This window comes from Heptranchias perlo, chromosome 8 (assembly GCF_035084215.1).
Source record: "Heptranchias perlo isolate sHepPer1 chromosome 8, sHepPer1.hap1, whole genome shotgun sequence".
Taxonomy (NCBI): domain Eukaryota; kingdom Metazoa; phylum Chordata; class Chondrichthyes; order Hexanchiformes; family Hexanchidae; genus Heptranchias; species Heptranchias perlo.
The window spans coordinates 86,933,275-86,955,120 of NC_090332.1; the positions used below are offsets into that span (position 1 = coordinate 86,933,275).

Sequence of the window (21,846 nt, forward strand, 5' to 3'; positions counted from 1 at the left end):
GGCACCATGAGCAGAAATGCAGTATACTAAGTTGGAGGAAGTAATGAGTTCTGAAAGCTGGTGGCCTGAACAGGTCATGAACTTCCCTGGAGAAGGGTGGAATTGGAGGCAAAACATTAAAAATTTGTTCACCAAATTGTCAACTGCTTAAACTGAATCAGAAGCTATGTTTACTAAGGGTGGTTAAAGCATTATTGGCATTCCCTTAATGTTATTAATAAGGTTATTAGTTTAGTCCATAAATCTCTAGTCTGTACGCCATTCCAAAAATAATTGAATATCGAGCATAAGATTACGAGGCAGATTTAATTATGGGCCTCAGGTGTGCGCCTTGCCTCGGCAAGATCACAAGATAGTTACAGATCAGGAAGATGATTTAGCCCATCTCAATTCATCCGCCCAGAAAGATCCTAAAGTCCTCCCGTTTCAGCTTTCAATTGTTCCTTAAAAAGTTCTAGGGTTTTCGCCTCTACTGATTTTCATGGAACTCTATTCCTAACATTGAATCAATCTTCTTGTAGATAAGAATTTCCTGACGTTGGTCCTAAATTTGTGTTTTACTAGTTTGAACCTAGGTCCCCTTGTCCTACTTACACTATTTAACTTAAAGTAATATCCGGGTACACATTTTCCATTCTCTTAACTAAGTCCTGGCCAATATTTATCCCTCAACCATCATCACTAAAAACAGATTATCTGGTCATTATCACATTGCTGTTTGTGGGACCTTGCTGTGCACAAACTGGCTGCCGCATTTCCTACATTACAACAGTGACTACACTTCAAAAGTACTTCATTGGCTGTAAAGCACTTTGCGATGTCCTGAGGTCGTGAAAGGCGCTATAGAAATGCAAGTCTTTCTTAAACTGTCTTCACTAGCTCTATATCATCATCTCTCAGACATTTCCTTTCCAGTCTGAAAAGCCCAAGTTTCTCCAATCTTTCCTCATAACTCAGACCTTGGACACTCGGGATCAGCCAAGTGCTCTTCCCCGCTGTGCCTCCAGTGCTTGGATATCTCCCTTGTGTCTCCACAACCAGAACTGGATGCAGTAATCAAGGTGTGATCTGAGCAGAGTACTATAATTTAGTCTGACTTGAACTACACAGCCATAACAGTAGAATACAACATTCTGTTGGCTTGCAGTGTACAGCAAAGGCACGGCGTCCAGGGGAGACGGAGTGATGGTACTAAAAACCATGAAATAGCGACAGTATTTCCACAAAACTTTATTGAATTGTTTCTGCATTGGAATGTTTGGGCTTTGCAATTTAGCTTTTTTCTCATTTCCATTTACAAACCAAAATATAATTTTGGTAGATGGCAGTATGAAACCTGGTGACATGGTGCAACTCATTACTATTGAAAGTTGTCACATGAAGAGAAACTTGTCTTAATGGAGGTAAGGGTAAATAGCAAACACTAACAGACTTTCCAATTCCAATATCCAAAATGGTATAATAACGAACTTCAAAATGTTAATATTGGATGCAAAGGAACAGTTTAAGTTTTATATCATTTGGCTAGCTCATACTTAGTTACCATAGTGGCCCCGATAACTATTATTTTCCTGTCTAAAAATGCCAGCTGGGAGCAAGACTAAAAATATTTCTCTTTCTTCTTTAGTCCCACCTCCAGTCTCACACCCACTTCCAGTCTCACTCCCACTTCCAGTCTCACTCCCACTTCCAGTGCCTGTATTTTTCAAGCCACTCCCTTTGTTTTTTTATTTACTACTCCTCTGCTCTTTTTAATTCTACTCCTGGCTTTTTTTTTCATCTTTAGCCATTGTAAAATCTCCAAGACCCTTGTTGCCTATTTTGTATAACTATATCTGACTTTTGACCTTTTGTCACTATTTTTTCACTCATCATCTTCATCGTAACAGTCCAATCAGGGTCTTTCCTGCTCGGACTGCCTGCCACTAACATCTTCTGTCCTCTGCTCAGCCCACATCATTGAAACTTTTCAATGCTTGCCCATCCCTCAACTTTTACCTCCCACTTGCTACAACAATCGTACTAGGAACATAGGTACAGGAGTAGGCCATTCAGCCCCTTGAGCCTGTTCCTCCATTCAGTTAGATCATGGCTGATCTGTATCTTAACTCCATCTATCTGCCTTTGTTCCATAACCCTTAATACCCTCGCCTAACAAAAATCTATCAATCTCAGTTTTGAAATTTTCAATTGATCCCCAGCCTCAACAGCTTTTGGGGGAGAGAATTCCAGATTTCCACTACCCTTTGTGTGAAAAAGTGCTTTCTGACATCACCCCTGAACGGCCTAGTTCTAATTTGAAGGCTATGCCCCACCTTGTTCTGGACTCTCCACCAGAGGAAATAGTTTCTCTCTATCTACCCCATCAAAACCTTGAACCATCTTAAACACCTCGATTAGATCATCCCTTAATTTTCTACATTCAAGGGATATACCTACACCCAACCTCTCCAGAGCACAACTGTTCCCTCCCATAAAGTTTCATACTCACCTTTCACTTATGTGTTATTCCCCAGCCTCCCTCCTAAAGTCACACGCCCAACTTTGCACTTGTATTGAAAACATAGAAACTGACAATCATGTAAGTGTAAAATTCTATCAATACTTTTATTGCATCATTTATATACAAATTACTTTATACACATTATGGAAAAAATATTCTGCAAGTTTTTTTTAAACAGATACATGCACACCATGTAAACATTGCATCCATAAATACATTTCACTGTACAATTTACATATTTCACGATTTACTGATTTCTTTCTTTCCATGAAAACTTTCTAACGTGATATTCGTCCCAGTTTTCAATTGCTTATATTCATTTTTAATTTTTTAATATTTCTATATTGCGATGCAATGACCCATTCTTCATTGTGCCATCTAACCTTGCTGTCCACGTCAAGGATATTGTCTGACTTCCCATGTGTGGCGCCATGCACGACTAAGTAACAATATATTTAAAATCTTGCATCTGCCAAAGTTTACTTTGTGAGTCAACTTTTCCCATTATAAATTCCTGTGTCCACATTTATAATGGTAACTACCCGTGTAAACTTGTAATGCTGTAATTACCAGGTCTTTGGCTTATATTGTAGAGATACTCCAATGCTACAACCAACTTTACTTCCCAAATTGTCCTGAGATTTGCTCTTCAGCTATAACTGATCATATAAATTCCGAATATTGTATAAAAATATGAACGGAATGTATGACTTTAAATTGGGGCCTGAATTACATCGGTGCCCCTTAGTCCAAATATTCCGAACCCTCGAACCTCACTTCAGCTGAAGACTACACTTAGTCGCGAGTCCCTGTGCAATGTCGTGGGAGATCGTAAAGATTTAGAAATATTTCTGTAACATACAGGAGCTGATGAGAGAGATTTTTCTTTCTCAATTATAATTTGTGAAATTAATTCATATGTTCGTAGAGTCAAAGGTTATAGTGGGTAGACGGGAAAGTAGGGTTGAGGTCACAATCAGATCAGCCATGATCTCATCAAATGGCAGAGCAGGCTCGAGGGGCCGAATGGCCTACTTTTGCTCTTAATTCATGTGTTCGTATGTTTGCAAATGCACAGGAAACCTCATGAACTGTTAGCAAAGGAGAGAGAAAAATTGGATCTGTTAATAGGAGATGTAAACCTTAACAAGAAAACAGAAAGATTCAGAATTGGCAACAGTCATAGACTTGCACATATTAAAGCAATGAAAAAGCATTCAGGGTATCTGTCGAGAATGTCATTCACTCTCAAGAGTTTGGATGGCAGTTATGTTAATTGTTGCTACAAATGGACAGCCAGTCAGTGAAGGACTGAATACTTTCAGTTGCTTATAAACTTTATTTGCTGAGATTCACATTACACCCAATGCATCCCTCTCACCAAGCTGACTAGGATTCTTGAAACCCTCGCCAACCTATATTGCAGAGCACCCCCCCCCCCCCCCCCCCCACCAAGACTGATCCAGGCATCTTCAAAAATTTGCTTTGTTGCAAATTAGTTTGCTCTCCGATGATTCTGGTGTCAGATTAGACTTTATTACAGCAATGCCCGACTGCTGTCCTGGGAAATTGCACAGGTTGGCAGTAGAGGATATCATTGATCTCCCTGGAGCCACACAGTGGCCTGCTTATCTGGGTAAACAAGTGCTCGCGCAGTGTGTTGCCTTAAAATAAAAGGCATCCTGGCAGCTACCAAGGAAGTGAGCATTCACCATGGTGCTGCTAGTTGCAAACAAGCTGGACATTGAGGGAGTGGAATTCCTTCCTGTTGACGTAAGTGAGAGGAATTATGAAGGGAGCACAGGTGCAATCTGCGACTCCTCGGACCTTGGGGAATCCCGCCACTTAGAGCACTGCAATCTTACTGTCGTGCTGCTGTCGACTGTCCACGCTGATAGAGTGGTTAGCTCTCGCAAGCAGTGCACCTGGTTGGCTAATGTTCTTGATGTCCCTAATGGCAGCCTGGAATGACCCTTTTGCATAAAAGTTCAGGGAAGTTGTGACCTTTACAGCCACTAGCATTGGAGTGGTGGTGATGAAGGTGGGTTTAGGTCAGGTTGGGATTAACTGGATTGCTGTTACAAAGAGCTGGCACGGACTCGATGGGCCGAATGGCCTCCTCCTGTGCTGTAACCATTCTATGATTCTAGGTTGAAGCATGTATCTATGAGGCAATGCAGGAAGAGTTAGCAAAATAGACTTTCAATATCAATCCAGCTTTTCTAATTCTAGATTTTTCTAAATGTTAGTTAGAAACTGCTGTTCACCTTTAAATACCACAATTTACACAAATACTCACTTTTAATTCTAGAGTCTGCTCTGTTCAGTAAGTTGAGATGGGATGGGTTTGATCTGTGCATAAATGAAAATGGCAACAAAGGGAACTGCAAACTTTAAGACAGAGTATCTCATTAAAAAAGAAATACTTCATTGCATTTTTTGATTATCTTAGTTTGAGCAGAACTATAGATTCAATTAGACATAATTTTTTAAATGTGGTATCTTCCTGCTGCTTTAATTAGTACTGATGGAAAAAATGAGAAACATTTGTCACAGATAATATTTAATAAATCACTGTAATTAAAACAAATGAAAACCAATGGTAAATTTATGTTTTCCCCTCTAGCGTATAAAGTATTGTCTGAAAAATTGTGGGCGATTTTGTGCTGTGCGTCTGTGCCCACACAAACTGGGTGGAAGCTGCTTAAACTAATTTTGCATAGCATCCTTGCAGCTACCAGTGAGGGATTAGCCTGAATTTGCATGCAGGTCCAGAGGTAACATAACCATGTACTTAACCCACTATGTCTCCCAGGCCTTCAGAGACAGTAAGTTTGAAGTATTATTCGAAGTGTAATATAGTTCTATTCTTGTTTTCTTAAAAAATATCCCAACCCTGATCGCTTTCTCCCACTTCTTCCCCTACGCCCATCAAAATAAAATTAAGTAGATTGTTCCGGTTGATAATTCCCTGGTTTGATAATACATAGCACACCATTGGTCGTTTGGTACAGAATACTGACATTTATCAAGGAGCTGATAACATCATCTTATGGAGTCAGTGGTTTTTCCCAATTGGTCTGGGCTAATGTAATGATTTACAACCAAAAGTATAAGGTTAGATTATTTTTAGTTAGTGTATTTAAATGTGGTCTTTTGAATTGCACCATATCTTAATCCATTTTCGTCTTAACCCATTCATCCCCACTCTACATCCACTTATGTTTTTAGTATTTGTATAAAGCAGAAATGTGATCAGCCAATATCAAATTTAATGGAGATATTACAATGAGCGCTCAACGGATAATTTCTGGCTGCCTTATGCTAATGATATATAACCTTGCTGTGACTCAGACAGTCAAGTGTAAATCACCTTATTTTTTAAGTACTTTGTAAAATCATGCAAAACAAGTAGAAGGTCCCCAATGTCTCGTTAAGTTGATGACATCATGTTGGGAGCTGACATACTCAATGTTATTCTAATCATTACAGGGTTTCTTACTTTAGGTAGAATTGCACTCAGAAAAACATATTCCTTGGGAACAGCTGCAGGGTTTTGATGGTCCAATCAGTTCATTTGACAGTTCTGTTCCAACTTCAGGTCCTGAAACGTTGCAGATGGACGTTGCAAACAAATTCATTACTCGGCAAACTCATACCGCAAGACCAAGTCACCTTGAATAAAAACGAACATTAGTTTTCATTCAAAATGATGCTATTAAACCTAACTCTTACATAGCTATGTAATATTCTACAGCAAATGCTGGAAACACTCAGCAGGTCAGGCAGCACCCGTGGAGAGAGAAACAGAGTTATCGTTTCAAGTCGATGACCTTTCGTCACAACTGGAAGAAGTTAGACATTTAGGGCTCCTCTGTGGAATCCTCCATTCCCCTCAGTCAGACAGTGGAATAAACTATTCAAGGAACGCTGCCTGATTGCTTTGGAGAACCAATACGAGTTCTTCCTGGTTCCAAATCCCTTTCGGTTCTGACCCCAACCCGAAACGTTAACTCTGTTCCTCTCTCCACAGACGCTGCCTGACCTGCTGAGTGTCTTCCAGCATTTTTCTCTGTTTTTTATTTCAGATTTCCAGCATCCGCAGTGTTTTTGCTTTTGTTTTATATAATATTCTAACCTATCAACTTTGCGATTAGCAGCCAAAAAGTAATCTGTGGGTCAGGAGAAAGGCAAAATGATGTTTATAATGAAAATGATCCATGTGCGGTGGAATTGGAAAATAAAATCATATCTGCATCCACGTGTCTGTGGTCAGGGTATTTGGAGTATTAGAACATGTGCGATTTAAAGTTTAGCCATCAATGTGCTGCTGAACCCTGCTGATTTGGCAGTTTGAGTATGGCAATAAAGAAGCGTTTTGTTTTCAACCGAAAAGCTTGTACTTGAGCGTTCGAACCTTGATGAGAATTCTGCACCATCTGGACCGTCTGCAGCTGCCAAACCAGTATTTTGTGACTTGTGGAAGCTGAGTCATTTGACCGCAGTTTGAATATTCAGAGGCCGATTCTTTCACAAAGGAATGCAGGTTGCAATGATTTATAGAAAACAGCCCTATTATTGAGAAAAGGTTGGGGGGAGAGAAGTAGAATTAACAGTCAGTGGTACAAATTCTCAGCAGTTATCTGATTTACGCGTTCCATTTGCCCCATGCAAGCCAAAGGACACAGGGGGATGAATTTCCTCGCTGTTTTCGAAATACTCAGGAACAGCGCAGGAATTTGTTTTACTGAGGAAACCCAGGTGGAGGCTTATGCACCTTAAACCTTCCAGCGATCCGCCTATTCAAGATCCCCCCCGCCACGGCCTCAGTTGCATACTTCAGAGTGAGAGCCAGTGGCGTAGCAGCTATTGAGTTTCCTGCCAATGCACTCTGTGGACTGAGATAAGTGAGCTTGAAGAGTGTGGAAACTTTATCTGGTGATTTCTGCAGCTTGGAAACGCTTTCTGGGTTTTTTTATTCTTTGCATTTTTTTTCCCCTACGAAGACGGACATTTGATTCTGTCTGCCTCTCGCAGGGTCATCCTGCTGGAAGATTTTAGACCCCACCCCCCCCCTCCCTCAGCAGCAGTCAATTCAGGGCATCTCGGGAGCAGGTAAGGCTTTCCTTGTGGCCATTATCATGCAGCCGGAGAAGGAACTGCCCTGCCCCTCTTTGCACACTTGAGTGGTCATAATTCTGTACGTATAATAAAAATGTTAATAAGACACGCAAGTAAATTTATTTGAGAGCGAAGTGAAAGAGCCCAATCACCGTTCGGCCCTCTCTTACCTGCTTGTCTCCCCGGTGTGCTGCTAAAGATTGCAGACTGAACATGTTTTTAAAGGCTGCAATGGAGTTTCCTGGTAGTTTGGCTGCTTACACTGGTTTTACACTAATGACCGCACCAACATGAACGCAAGTGAGCCGGCCCCAGGAAACCGAGGGCTAACTTCATCTGCAGGCCACTGACAGCCACAGATTTTTTTAAAAAGGGGGCAACAGCGATGTAACTCATTTTGATGAAATTCTAGGTCACGATGAGCTTGATGAGCAACCTATTCCTTCCAGACCATTCCCGCCTGAGAGCAAATCTTTTTATGTTATTGTTTCCTGTTTTCTCTAATTGATTCTTAACCCTATGGACCACCTGTGGCTGAGAAGACAAGCAAATAAGCTGCTTTCAGGCCTCAATCAATGTCCCTGTGTCGTTATCCCTGGGACTAGTATCATTCTGATTTTCCTTCTTTCTCAGCCTAAGCGGGCAATTGCCCAACCACTGCTCAACTCCTATCCATCGTGATGTGACTGAGATAGGTGACGCACCATAAAGAATCTAATGAACACACATTTCACCACTCTGTTGTGCCTTTATCAGTGTTGGAATATATGTTTTACATTGTTGCTACCACACCCTCAGCATCTCATTCTTAAACATTATTGTGGTTGAAGTTACATCGAAATTACAGCACAGAAACAGGCCATTTGGCCCAATTGAACTAGCCGTGCCTCTAGCCCAGCTGTTCCAGGACAGCTACAACACTGGCATCAACCCGACAATGTGGAAAATTGCCCGGGTATGTCCTGTCCACAAAAAGCAGGACAAATTCAATCCGGCCAATTACTGGCCCATCAGTTCACTCTCAATCATCAGCAAAGTGATGGAAGGTGTCGTCGACAGTGCTATCAAGCGGCACTTGCTCACCAATAACCTGCTCACTGATGCTCAGTTTGGGTTCTGCCAGGACCACTCGGCTCCAGACCTCATTACAGCCTTGGTCCAATCGTGGACAAAATAGCTGAGAGTGACTGCCCTTGACATCAAGGCAGCATTTGACTGAGTGTGGCATCAAGGAGTCCTAGTAAAATTGAAGTCGATGGGAATCAGGGGGAAAACTCTCCAGTGACTGGATTCATACCTAGCACAAAGGAAGATGGTAGTGGTTGTTGGAGGCCAATCATCTCAGCCCCAGGACATTGCTGCAGGAGTTCCTCAGGGCAGTGTCCTAGGCCCAACCATCTTCAGCTGCTTCATCAATGACCCTCCCTCTATCATAAGGTCAGAAGTGGGGATGTTCGCTGATGATTGCACAGTGTTCAGTTCCATTCGCTTCTTTGACAGCACCTCCAAAACACACAACTTCTACCATCTAGAAGGACAAGGGCAGCAGGCCCATGGGAACAACACCACCTGCACGTTCCCCTCCAAGTCACACACTATCCCGACTTGGAAATATATCGCCGTTCCTTCATTGTCGCTGGGTCAAAATCCTGTAACTCCCTACCTAACAGCACTGTGAGAGAATCTTCAGCACACGGACTGCAGTGGTTCAAGAAGGCGGCTCACCACCACCTTCTCAAGGGCAATTAGGGATGGGTAATAAATGCTGGCCTTGCCAGCGACTTCCACATCCCATGAATGAATTTTTAAAAATTGGTCTATGCCGGTATTTATGCTCTACACGAGCCTCCTTCCTCCTTACTTCATCTAACCCAATGAGGATATCTTTCTATTCCTTTCTCCCTCATGTGCTTATCTAGCTTCCCCTTAAATGTATCTATACTATTCGCCTCAACTCCCCCTTGTGGTAACGAGTTCCACATTGTTACCACTCTTTGGGTAAAGAAGTTTCTCCTGAATTCCCTATTGATTTATTGTTGACTATTTTATATTTATGACCTCTAGTTCTGGTCTCCCCCGCAAGTGGAAACGTTTTTTTAATGTCCACCCTATCAAACCCTATCATGATCTTAAAGATCTCTATCAGGTCTCCCCTCAGCCTTCTCTTTTCTAGAGAAAAGAGCCTCAGCTTGTTCAATCTTTCCTGACAGGAATATTCTCTCAGTTCTGGTATCATCCTAAAAATCTTTTTTGCACCTTCTCCAGTGACTCTATATCCTTTCTATAATATGGAGACCAGAACTGTGAACAGTACTCCAAGTGAGGTCTAACCAAGGTTCTATACAAGTTTAACATAAATTCTTTCTTTAACACACATCTTTTGTTTTATACAATGCACATACTCTGGTTGTAATCTACCATGTAATTAATAATTGAAAACTGGCATCAGATGAGACTGGTACCTCATTCAGATATTAAAATGAGATAATCAGCCTCTCAATCCTCCTGTAAAACTGTGGAAAAACGACAGCTTCTCTTTAATGAGCTTTACGTTAACAGAATTGTTTCTCTGCCCGAACTTGACAATGAGACCTTACAGTGAACTAAGCTCCTGAAGAGGATTACTTTGATCAATTCATGCTAATTGCTAACATTGAGCATCAACGTATAAGTAACCACTATGTCTGTAGTCTCACTTCACACAAGCTGGACTTGTCCTAGTGACATTTTTTTCATCTCTATTCTTGATTGTCTCTTTTAGAGGTAGAAGATCGGATGCGAAATTGCATATTAAATATTAATAACATCGCTGTGGGCTTAATACATTCCTTGTTTCTTCATCGAATTTGCATGTACATTGCCTCTCCTTTCATTTGTCATTCATCATTCAGCAATGTGCATTCATCTTACTGCACCGTTTCCTGGCTCACTGAATAGAGGATTATTTCAGTTGTGTCAGCTCCACTAAACTGTAAACTACGGAAAAAGAGGCCCTTTCAATATTCTAAACGTTCATCACTTTGTATCGCCCTTTAAGGCAGCAGCATAGAAAACAAGTGGTGACTATCTCACTGTGTCGATGGTTGAGAAAACTGAACACCCTCATTCTGCTGTTCGCTGTTTGCTGATCCGAGTTGCCATTTAGAACAAAAATATAAATATTCTGAAGGATGGGTGCCCTCAGGACTCAACTCAACTAATTTCTGTATCTGCTGTGTTCTCCGCATACTCTGCACTGTTCAACTAAGTTGGGATTCATTATTAGTTTTTTTTAATTAGAAAATATTATTTACAAGTGCAATTAAAAAATAATTAAGTTTGCACCCGATTAATATTATCAGATGGGACAATTATTTGTTCCGGAGAGATGTCTAAAGATCTTTCACAGGAGATTGTTTTTCAGCAATATTTCCTGCACTGTCTTTCTATTTAAATTATAAATAAAAAAATACAGTGTCCCTTATAAATCTGTTATATAGGAGGTATTTAAAATAGGCTGTTTATTGGTGATGTATTAGGCTAGAGGTCTTGGTGCACCAAGAGGATCTGTTTGTATCATTTGGATTATTTATTAATTATTATTTATACAGTGACCTTATCCAGAAAGGTTTTAGTAGCTTCTAGCTGCTTTGCTGTAATCCTCAATGGATGAAACCTAAGAGGAATAAAATTCCTCTGACATTCATCAGTTATATAGAATTTACAGCACAGAAACAGGCCATTTGGCCCAACTGGTCTATGCTCCACACGAACTTTCTCCCACCCTACTTCATTCTCCCACCTTATCAACATATCCTTCTATTCCCTTCTCCCTAAGTATTTACTTTGCTTCCCCTTAAATGCATCTATGCTCTTTGCCTCACCTACTCCTTGTGGTAGCAAGTTCCACGTTTTAGCCACTCTGGGTAAAGAAGTTTCTCCCAAATTCCTTATTCCTCTTCATTATCATTCATTTTCAGTTCACTCCATCCATTGCTCCCCCATATTACCATCCATTTCCCTCCATCCCACTCCTACTTTAGTCCAGCTGCTAGTGGACCATACCCAGGGCCCCTCTTTTCTTCAGTGTTCCTTCTAAGGGTAGTGACCCTTGTCTCTGTATACTATACGCAGGAACTCCTGTTCCCAAGAGAGTTCCCACTTACGGGTTGGAGCAGCTGGGATCACTGCCATTAGGAGTGGCAATGAGGAGAGCAGTGGCCCAGTCTAGTCCATTAGCAGCTGCTCTCGGCTACAAATAGCGGAACCAGTGAGGGAACATGGACTTAAATAGGAGCAGGTGGAACAGTGGGAAAGATTGACTGGCTTTTCTGGGGGAAAAGGGGCCTTGTCTGTGCTGATATCTGTCAGCAGCCGATCAGGTCCCCAAAACACACTGATGCTTGATATGAATGTAATAATTCTGTAATTATACCAGCTAATATATGCTATTAATAGGCCCATAGTTGCTTGGGCCTGTGTTATCACCTATTTTGAACATAGGTACTATGTTAGGTTGTTTTCAATCCTCTTCAGCTATAATCAAATCATCCAATATCTGGAGACCCAAAACACACGGTGACTGGCTGGAAAATTGTTTTGATTCTTACTGTGCTATCGACCTTAACTTTTACAAAGCAATAAACCTTTGTGTAGAATGTGAAGTTGACTTTACATTTCACTGATGTGTAATTTCATTTCTGTTTGCCTACACTTGAGGACTGTAATCAATTATATGTTTGCACAAAGCCTATCTAAATGTATTTCAGCTTTCCTGAAATCTAGCCCTCGAAATGGCTTCATCGTATATGGGTTCAAAAATGTTTATGTAATTTGTGATTAAGGCACAAATCCTGCCGATGTCAGATTTGGACTCGCCCATAACCTTTCTCATGGGCATTTGGACGGCACGTTCCTCTCATGGGGCCCTCAATCCAACACAGCCCCCTCTGCAGGGCACCTGGGACTTGTGTGAACGGGACAAGCGACTGTCCATCCCCTGAACCAATCAGAATGAAGCATAAGCCGCGCTAACTGAACCAGGCAATGTAAGTTAGAACAATGAACGCAATGTCAAATCAGGTACAGAGAGGGTAAAAAAGATTGAATTAAGGGACAGAGATGAAAGAGAGTAAAAAAATAAAAATTAAAACATTTAAAAAAAAATCTCCAGCAATAATTAAAATCTGAAGGAGTGAGACTCCACACTTGTAAAAGTTAATTTTCAGTGCCCGAGAGGTTGTTTGGCAGTAATTAAGACTTACCGCGCCGTTAAAAGGGTGCTTAGACTTGAAATGACTTGACGTCCCTTTTTTTTTGGGCGAGATTGGTTCCTATCCATCAGGTCAGTGCAGGAACTTCACGCCGTTCCGTCCATTTGAACGGAGAGCAGCCAGCCTGCGAGATGTGGTTTTCTGGGAGTTTACGGAGGAGGGTCGCATCAGTAGTACAGCAACTTCCGAATTTCCACGTTTGACTGCGCGTGGGCGCACGCCGGAAGTTGCTGTACCAGGTGCACAGAAATAACGGTGAGCCCTGTCAGCCTCGCTGTTACTTTCACCGGAAAATCCGGCCCAATGTTTGTACAACATGTGTGGATTACATCCCTTCTTAGCGTTGCCAACAACAAGTTTAAATTGGTATTTTTATTTCCAGGTGGATCGTATTATCTTCTGCGTTTTCTTGGAAAGTGATCATAAGATCTACAAGGAGAAAATGCTTCAGCATTTTCCTATAGGTACGTTATTTGAACAAAATGCAATTTAAAAAAAAAAAGAGTTTTACTTTATTCTTGCCAGCATTTGTGTTGGATGCCTTAGTGTGTGAATGAAACTGTTGTGGAGCGAGGATCTGAGGTGTTACATGAGGATCTTCTGTCTCTCCAGACTGGGATCTCAAATTCTTCATTACTTTCACTGTCCTAAACTTCGGAGCAGGGGAGAAAAATAGACCACACATTTTACCTCCCAGTATATCTCTTCATCTCTGTCAAGATAAGTCAGCAACAGAGGTTAAGGATGGAACAGCCAAGAAAATAAGCCATTTGGCAGCCATGATCTTGTACCCCCCATTTTACACTATATGCTCATAGCCAAAATACGAAGAGCTAATAATGTTTTACCATAAAAATGTTTATTTCCCTCCAGCATTACCCTTCATTCTCCATCTCTCCAAGTGTCAATAGCACCGCACAACAGACAGAACAGGGTTACAGTCACTAAGGGAAACTATCAATGAACTGATAGCTCTCTCGATGCTGGAGACCTGAGCGTCTTGACAACTTGATCGACAGAAATGAGGTTGACTTGGCAAAGCCACTCAAGTGAACCATACACCAGCTAGGAACAGTGGAGAGGTAACTGGGCATTTAGTGTATGTTGTGGCACAACATTGACGAAATAAGGCAAAGCAATCGATTTTGTTTGGTTCAAAAGGAATGCAATTTCAGAGCCAGCGTGGGGTTAGGCTAAGATTTGAAACATGTCTGCCTGCCTCTAGTCCACATTGCTGCCCGTTATCAGCAGTTGAAATCTCCATAGCCTAAAGCCAGGATAAATGGTATGCCAGAAATCACCAGACTTATGACATGCATCTCTAAAACCTAGAATCAGGAGTGTTGTGTCTACTGAGATACAATACTAAAAGCTGCAAATTAAATTTACCAATCAGTCAATAACAACAACAGCTATACAACACATCAGTGTCTTACAAACATACAAACAATGACGGTCCATCCAGCCTGTCCCACACAATCGTGATATCCTGTGCATCACAATATATACACTCCCCGCCCCACCCCATGTGATAAAACCCAGTCCAATTTAGGGGGAAAAGATCTCGGAAATTCCTCCCTGACCCCTTTGGCAATCGAAACTAGTCCAGGAGATCGCTCTGGCCCTGAATTCTATGCTTTACATTACCCACCCTTTGTCAGAGGTGGTCTCCGCCCCAGCCAGAAACAGGTCCAGCTCTCGCTTGAAGGAATTCAGTGAATCGGTGTCCACTGCACGAGCCGGCAGCCTGTTCCAGAGGCTCACTATTCTCTGGGAAAAGAACCGCCTCCTGACGTCTAACCTCAATCTGACCTCATACAACTTCAAATTGTGACCCCTGGAACAAACTGTCAACTGGGACACAATCTATTCCTTTCATTATCTTATAAACCTCGATCAGATCACCCCTAAGTCTATGTTTCTCTAAGTGTAGTGTCCCATCTCTTTCAACCTATCTTGGTAACTAAGATGCTTTAAGCTGGGAATTAGTCTAATGGCCCTCCTCTGCACCCTTTGTAGCTTTTGGTAGTTGCTACTCTGTGCCTTCCACATTGATGTACACTCCATCCACCGTCAATGGTATTAAACATCCCACGACAAGGGCGAGAAGAAATTTACCAGATGTTAGTAATATCTAAGCAGGATCTATACCCACCTTTAAGAGTAAACAGAGACACTGCCCAGTTCAAATCCTGGAAATGAAAGGAAATGCAATAATCAAATGACAGTGTGCATTAATAACTGCAAGAGAAAACAAGCCTACCTGCAGCGACCCCACCCCCACCCCACGATGCCCGACCCCCCCCCACAATCTCCGTCTCCCCGCCCCCCCCCGCAATCTCCGTCTCCCCCCCCACCCCACGATCACCGACCCCCGCCTCACGATCACCGACCCCCCCCCCCCACGATCACCGACCCCCCCCCCCACGATCACCGACCCCCCCCCCCCACGATCACCGACCCCCCCCCCCCACGATCACCGACCCCCCCCCCCCACGATCACCGACCCACGATCACCGACCCCCCCCACGATCACCGACCCCCCCCACGATCACCGACCCCTCCCACGATCACCGACCTCCCCCCACGATCACCGACCCACGATCACCGACCCCCCCCACAATCACCGACCCCCCCCCCCCCCCACGATCACCGACCCCACCCACGATCACCGACCCCCCCCCACGATCACCGACCCCCACCCCCACGATCACCGACCCCCACCCCCACGATCACCGACCCCCACCCCCACGATCACCGACCCCCACCCCCACGATCACCGACCCCCACCCCCACGATCACCGACACCCCCCATGATCATCCAACCCCCCCCCCCACGATCACCGACCCCCCCCCACGATCACCGACTCCCACCCCACGATCACCGACCCCCCCACAACAATCACCGACCCCCACCCCCACGATCACCGACCCCCGCCCCACTGCCCTTTCCCCATAGCCCTGCAAATTTTCCCCCTTCAAGTATTTATCCAATTCCCTTTTGACAGTTACTGTTGAATCTGCTTCTGCTGCCCTTTCAGGCGGTGCATTCCAGATCATAACAACTCGCTGCTTAGAATCATGGAAATTTAAAGCACAGAAGGAGGCCGTTCGGCCCATCGTGTCTGTGCCAGCTGAAGAAGTACCACCCAGCCTAACCCACTTTCCAGCTCTTGGTCCATAGCCTTGTAGGTTACGGCACTTCAAGTGCACATCCAAGTGCTTTTTAAATGAGTTGAGGGTTTCTGCCTCTACCACCCTTTCAGGCAGTGAGTTCCAGATCCCCACCACCCTCTGGATGAAAAAATTTCTCATCAACTCCCCTCTAATCCTTCTACCAACTACTTTAAATCTATGCCCCCGGTTATTAACCTCTCTGCTAAGGGAAATAGGTCCCAATCTAGGCCCCTCATAACTTTATATATCTCAATTAAATCTCCCCACAGCCTCCTTTGTTCCAAAGAAAACAACCCCAGCCTATCCAATCTTTTCTCATAGCTAAAATTCTCCAGTCCTGGCAACATCCTCGTAAATCTCCTCTGTACCCTCTCTAGTGTAATCACATCTTTCCTGTAATGTGGTGACCAGAACTGTACGCAATACTCTAGCTGTGGCCTAACTAGTGTTTTATATAGTTCCAGCATAACCTCCCTGCTCTTATATTCTATGCCTCGGCTAATAAAGGAAAGTATCCCATGTGCCTTTTTAACCACCTTATCTACCTGTCTTGCTACCTTCAGGGATCTGTGGACATGCACTCCAAGGTCTCTCTGTTCCTCTACACTTCAGTATCGAACATTTATTGTGTATTCCCTTGCCTTGTTTGCCCTCCCTAAATGCATTACCTCACACTTCTCTGGACTGAATTCCATTTGCCATTTTTCCACCCACCTGACCAGTCCATTGATATCTTCCTACAATCTACAGCTTTCCTCCTCACTATCAACCACACGACCAATTTCTGTATCATCTGCAAACTTCTTAATCATGCCCCCTACGTTTAAGTTTAAATCATTGATATATACCCCAAAAAGCATGGGACCTAATACTGAGCCCTGCAGAACCCCACTGGAAACAGCCTTCCAGTCACAAAAACACCCATCGACCATTACCCTTTGCTTCCTGCCACTGAGCCAATTTTGGATCCAACTTGCCACTTTCCCTTGGATCCAATGGGCTTTTACTTTTCTGACCAGTCTGCCATGTGGGTGGGACCTTGTCAAAAGCCTTGCTAAAATCCATGTCGACTACATCAAACACACCACCCTCATCGATCCTCCTTGTTACCTCCTCAAAAAACTCAATCGAGTAAGTCAGACACGACCTTCCCTTAACAAATCCATGTTGACTGTCCTCGATTAATCCGTGCCTTTCTAAATGACAATTAATACTGTCCCTGCTTAAAAATGTCTCCTTATATCGTCTCTGGCTCTTTTGCCAATTACCTTAAATCTGTGTCCTCTGGTTACCGACCCTCCTGGCACTGGAAACACTTTCTTCTTATTTACTCTATCGAAACCCTTCATGATTTTGAACACCTCCATCAAATCTGATTGTTCTCCTCCAAATTTCAAGTTGCTGGAAGCTGGATAAGTAATTTAGTCTGTTCTTATATTTCTGCTGTAAATATTTGGAGATCAGAACATTTTTGACCAGCATTATCTTTTCGATTTGTTATGCACAGGTCTTTGTAAATCCCCCAACAACTGCAAAGTCAGTTATGGGCCTAGACAGTCAGACGTTCCCATTCTTGGGCGTGCTGGGGGGGAAGGTGGGGCACAGGGTACAATTCCACCGCCTGAATGGTGAGGCCCGAGGCACCCCCCGATATTGGGCCTTAGGCCTCATATCCATGGAAACGGCGAGTTGCCGGCAAAACGCAATTGAAGATTGGGCCGCTGCGACGCAACAGCTGCCCTGAGGTGAGCGAGGAAAGCGGGGGGGGGGAGACCGCGTCGGGAAGGGTGGGCGATCAGGTCAGGAGGGAGCGAAGGCCGAGGGGCGGCGATTGATGGCCAGGCGGGGGAAAGGAACGGGGATGGGGGGTGGTTGCGTGGGGCGTGGGTGACTCCTGCTCCTGCTCCGCCCGTCTCCACGTTCAGGTAAGTATATCTTAAAAACTTACCTCGTTGGTTGCGGCCAAACAGGCAGTTCCTTCAGGCTGCACCAAGGCCTGGTTTTCCTGAGTGTTGACGGCACTGGCACCAGCTGCCTCAGAGCAAACCAATCATGCAGTGCAAATGCAAAGGACCTAACGCTTATTTTTTTGGCCTTAACCTACATGGCGGTCGACGCACTTCTGGCTGGTAATGAGTGTGCGTTTCCTGCCCACCATATTGGAGGCTTAGGAGGCCCATTTGCCCCCGAAAACCGGACGTTGTGCGGTCAAATTTCTGGGCCTTCGTTTCTTGAAAGCTCTTCCTGTACCGATTATACCTAATTTGTAAGCCATTTAAAATTGGTTATCCCACCAGAAAATCCGCCTCTTATCTACTCTTTATTCCTAGAGTTCATGAAACAGGGTAACCGAATGCCCTGGTGATCTCTAATCTGCTTCATTTAATTTTCCCCCTTGAATTTTATAGAGAGTGGGTCAAATTTGTAAATGATTTATTTTTAGAAAACGCCTGCCACTTTATCATTGTTCAGCTCCTTTGCCTTATTTTTTTTATTGCTGTCTATTAAGGATAATTTGTGCTGCCTTTGATTTTCAACACCATCAATCAAAGGATGAGAACATGTGAATCAAGGTAAGGAAGTGGCCCACGGCTGTAACTAACTAACCCGACTCTATTCACACTGTCCCTTTTCCTTTCAGCGTTTTGGAGATCTAGCTCAGGCTCCCCTTTCTCCACTGACAACATATCAGATTCAAGTTATAAAGAATAAGCAGGCAGCTGCAATGTCTGTAACTTTTAAATTGCATTAAAGGGAAGGAGAAAGGAATAATTGTAGGAGGCACATAAAAGTGGCCCGAGCATTTTCAGTTGACTGGAATCAGGCACGGGAAGATCGCCGGCCCCAGAGGAGCAGGGGGGGGCCTAGTTTACATGGCGGTGTTGCATCTCGATGATGTCATGGGGACGTGCATGCTATTTTAACCACGGGCCTGAGTAGGGCCCACACTCCCTCCAACCCTCCCAACAAAAGCAAGGATTCTGGCTGCAGAAAGCCCAGGTAAGTGAGTTTATTTTTCATAGAATCATAGAAGTTACAACATGGAAACAGGCCCTTCGGCCCAACATGTCCATGTCGCCCAGTTTATACCACTAAGCTAGTCCCAATTGCCTGCACTTGGCCCATATCCCTCTATACCCATCTTACCCATGTAACTGTCCAAATGCTTTTTAAAAGACAAAATTGTACCCGCCTCGACTACTGCCTCTGGCAGCTCGTTCCAGACACTCACCACCCTTTGAGTGAAAAAATTGCCCCTCTGGACCCGTTTGTATCTCTCCCCTCTCACCTTAAATCTATGTCCCCTCGTTATAGACTCCCCTACCTTTGGGAAAAGATTTTGACGATCTACCTTATCTATGCCCCTCATTATTTTATAGACTTCTATAAGATCACCCCTAAACCTCCTACTCTCCAGGGAAAAAAGTCCCAGTCTATCCAACCTCTCCCTATAAGTCAATTTTTAAAATGTCCTTGTGGGTCAAGAGGAGCAGGATACCTTGGTCCTCCCCTGTAATGGGCTTCCCCTCCTCCCCCTCCGATCACAGATGTGCCCCCCCCCACCTCCTCCCGCTCCCCGAATCGTTACTTACCCGGGGGATTGTTTCCGTGAACCCCTGGCGGTGGGCCACAGGGCTGGAGGAGGTTACAGCGCTAGGGAGTGGGGCGAGGCCACGGAGGGGGGATTGAAAGCAATAGCTGTCCTAACTCACCCCGCGTGGCTAATGAGGGGGCCCCCCCTGGAGGAATAGAAAACCTCCGGGGTTCCCAGATCGCCGGATGCATCTGTGGAGGTGTTTGCTGGCTGGAGTCAGGGCGAGAAGGGATCGAAACTCAGGCACGAAGGGCGGGAAGCCCTGTAAGACGGTGACTCGAGATGTTTGGCGGGAGGTTTCTGAAGCAGTCAGTGTAACCTCCGCCAAGTACCGCCACACGGTACAGGACGAGGTTCAGTGACCTCACGCCGGTTGGCATGGCAACTCACGGGCACTGTTCCCAACGCACATCCTGTATGAGTGACACTCACTTCCTTACCTTTCACACTCCTTCTGTCGTTGCCCAGGTGTCGGGTAGAATCCACTGATGCAAAGGGCGACCTCTGAAAACTCTCCAGCGCGGCGTCAAGTCACGTCGCCTGCCACGTGGGCGTTCTGTTAGCCTCCGAGGACAGCTCATTTAAAGGGACAGTGCCCCCTGGCACTTCTCATGACGAAGGGATGCGTTCACTCATTTGGGGAAAACAATCTCACGTGCAGGCAGTGGAGGTGATTTTCCATGCGTGCGGTTGAGATGATGGAGAAGTGGGAGGAGTCCACTGCACTGCTACACATTGCAGGAAGTTTGCCAGGGCACGTTAAAGAGAGTGACTGTCAGGGAGGAGGTAGAAAAGACATTGATGGTTTCCATAGTGATAGTCACCACTGCTTTATTAGATGCCTTAATTCCCACAATTGTACAAAGCGTCCAAGACCTTGGTGGGGACCATTCGGTCTGTAATGGCACCCATCAGTCGCACCTCGGGATAGACATCTGAACATGGTTCCAAAGCCAGCTAGTGGGATCTGAGGACGAAGATAACAGGGCAACTGTTGGACGTTCCTTCCATCGGGCGCTTGAATAGACTACTCTGGAAAGTGAGAAGTGGCCCTAAGTTTCTTTATAAATTTCAAGGTGGCTTTTGAAAAAAAAAAAGGGAATTTACTTTTTGAGATGCCTGTGTCCCAATCACCAGTGTGTTGCGAGGCGTGATCACAGATGTCACTGGCGAGCGGCAGTGAACCTGCTTCCTTAAGGCTCCCTCCAACGCCTGTACACGAGGAAGCTTCACCCATGGGCCTGACCCCCCCCCCGGCAAGAGAAAGGCTTCCAGAAGCTGATCCATCTCAGATAGTTGCTTCACTGAGATGAGAGGGCTCTCAGGGAACTATCTCAGATTCCCACCAATCACCCTCATCTCACTTGGAGCACCTCATGTAAGTGGTTGTCTGGGAGCCACACAGTTAGCTGGCACAATGGGTAGACACGGTGTTAATTCAATTTGTACTAACTTTAGCTTTTATATATCGGCTATTTAATTCCCCAGAATGGTATTATTACTAGAGGTTCAAGTACAGGTAGGTTAATTGGGTTGTTTGTCACCTTTGGGTGAATGTTGTTCTGCAGAGTAATCCACATTGACCACACAGAGTTCGAAGTTAATTCCTGTGTATGCTTGCAATTTTGTGGCAGCAGGATAACGGCAGGAGAACTGTAAATTACTGTCTTATGAAGGAAATAGGCAGAATTCTTTGTCAGCACGGGACTTTGTGAGTGCTACAAGGGAGAACATGCAGGTGTGAAGCGACTTTATTAGGCGAGTCAACGTTTGTTTATTGAAAGCACTGCACTATAAGTTGTATTCTCCTATTCCTGGCTGGCCTGTTCCACATCCTTCCCTTCCTGTGCATCCTCCTCATGCTGTGAGGAGGGAGGCCAGTCTCCCGCCGAATTCATTATCATCATCCCTTTCAGCTTCCTGAAGCAGCAAGCCTTCCCTCATTACAATGTTATATTGAACACAGCAGCCTACAGTGATTCTTGAGACTCTTGCTGGGCTGAATTGCAACGCTCCACCAGACTGATCCAGGCACCTAAAACAAGACTTGAGAATGACTATAGTCTGCTCTATCACATTTCTTATACTGACACGGGCCTCATTATATCTGTTGTCCCCCTCTGTCTCCAGAAGCCTTACTGGAGACGTAGGGCATTGCTGCAGGGGATAGCCCTGATCAGCAGGGCTGGTATGGTAGA

The 21,846-nt window shown here is 44.4% G+C and overlaps 1 protein-coding gene across 2 annotated transcripts in view; it reads left to right on the forward strand.

Moving 5' to 3' along the window:
* Positions 1-21,846, forward strand: part of LOC137324777 (ADP-ribose glycohydrolase MACROD1-like) — an 812,403-nt gene that overhangs the window by 714,426 nt on the left and 76,131 nt on the right. For both annotated transcript variants that reach the window (XM_067989466.1, XM_067989467.1), the window contains one exon: positions 13,259-13,340. In XM_067989466.1, the coding sequence (XP_067845567.1) occupies positions 13,259-13,340 (82 nt within the window). The remainder of the gene's footprint in view (positions 1-13,258; positions 13,341-21,846) is intronic.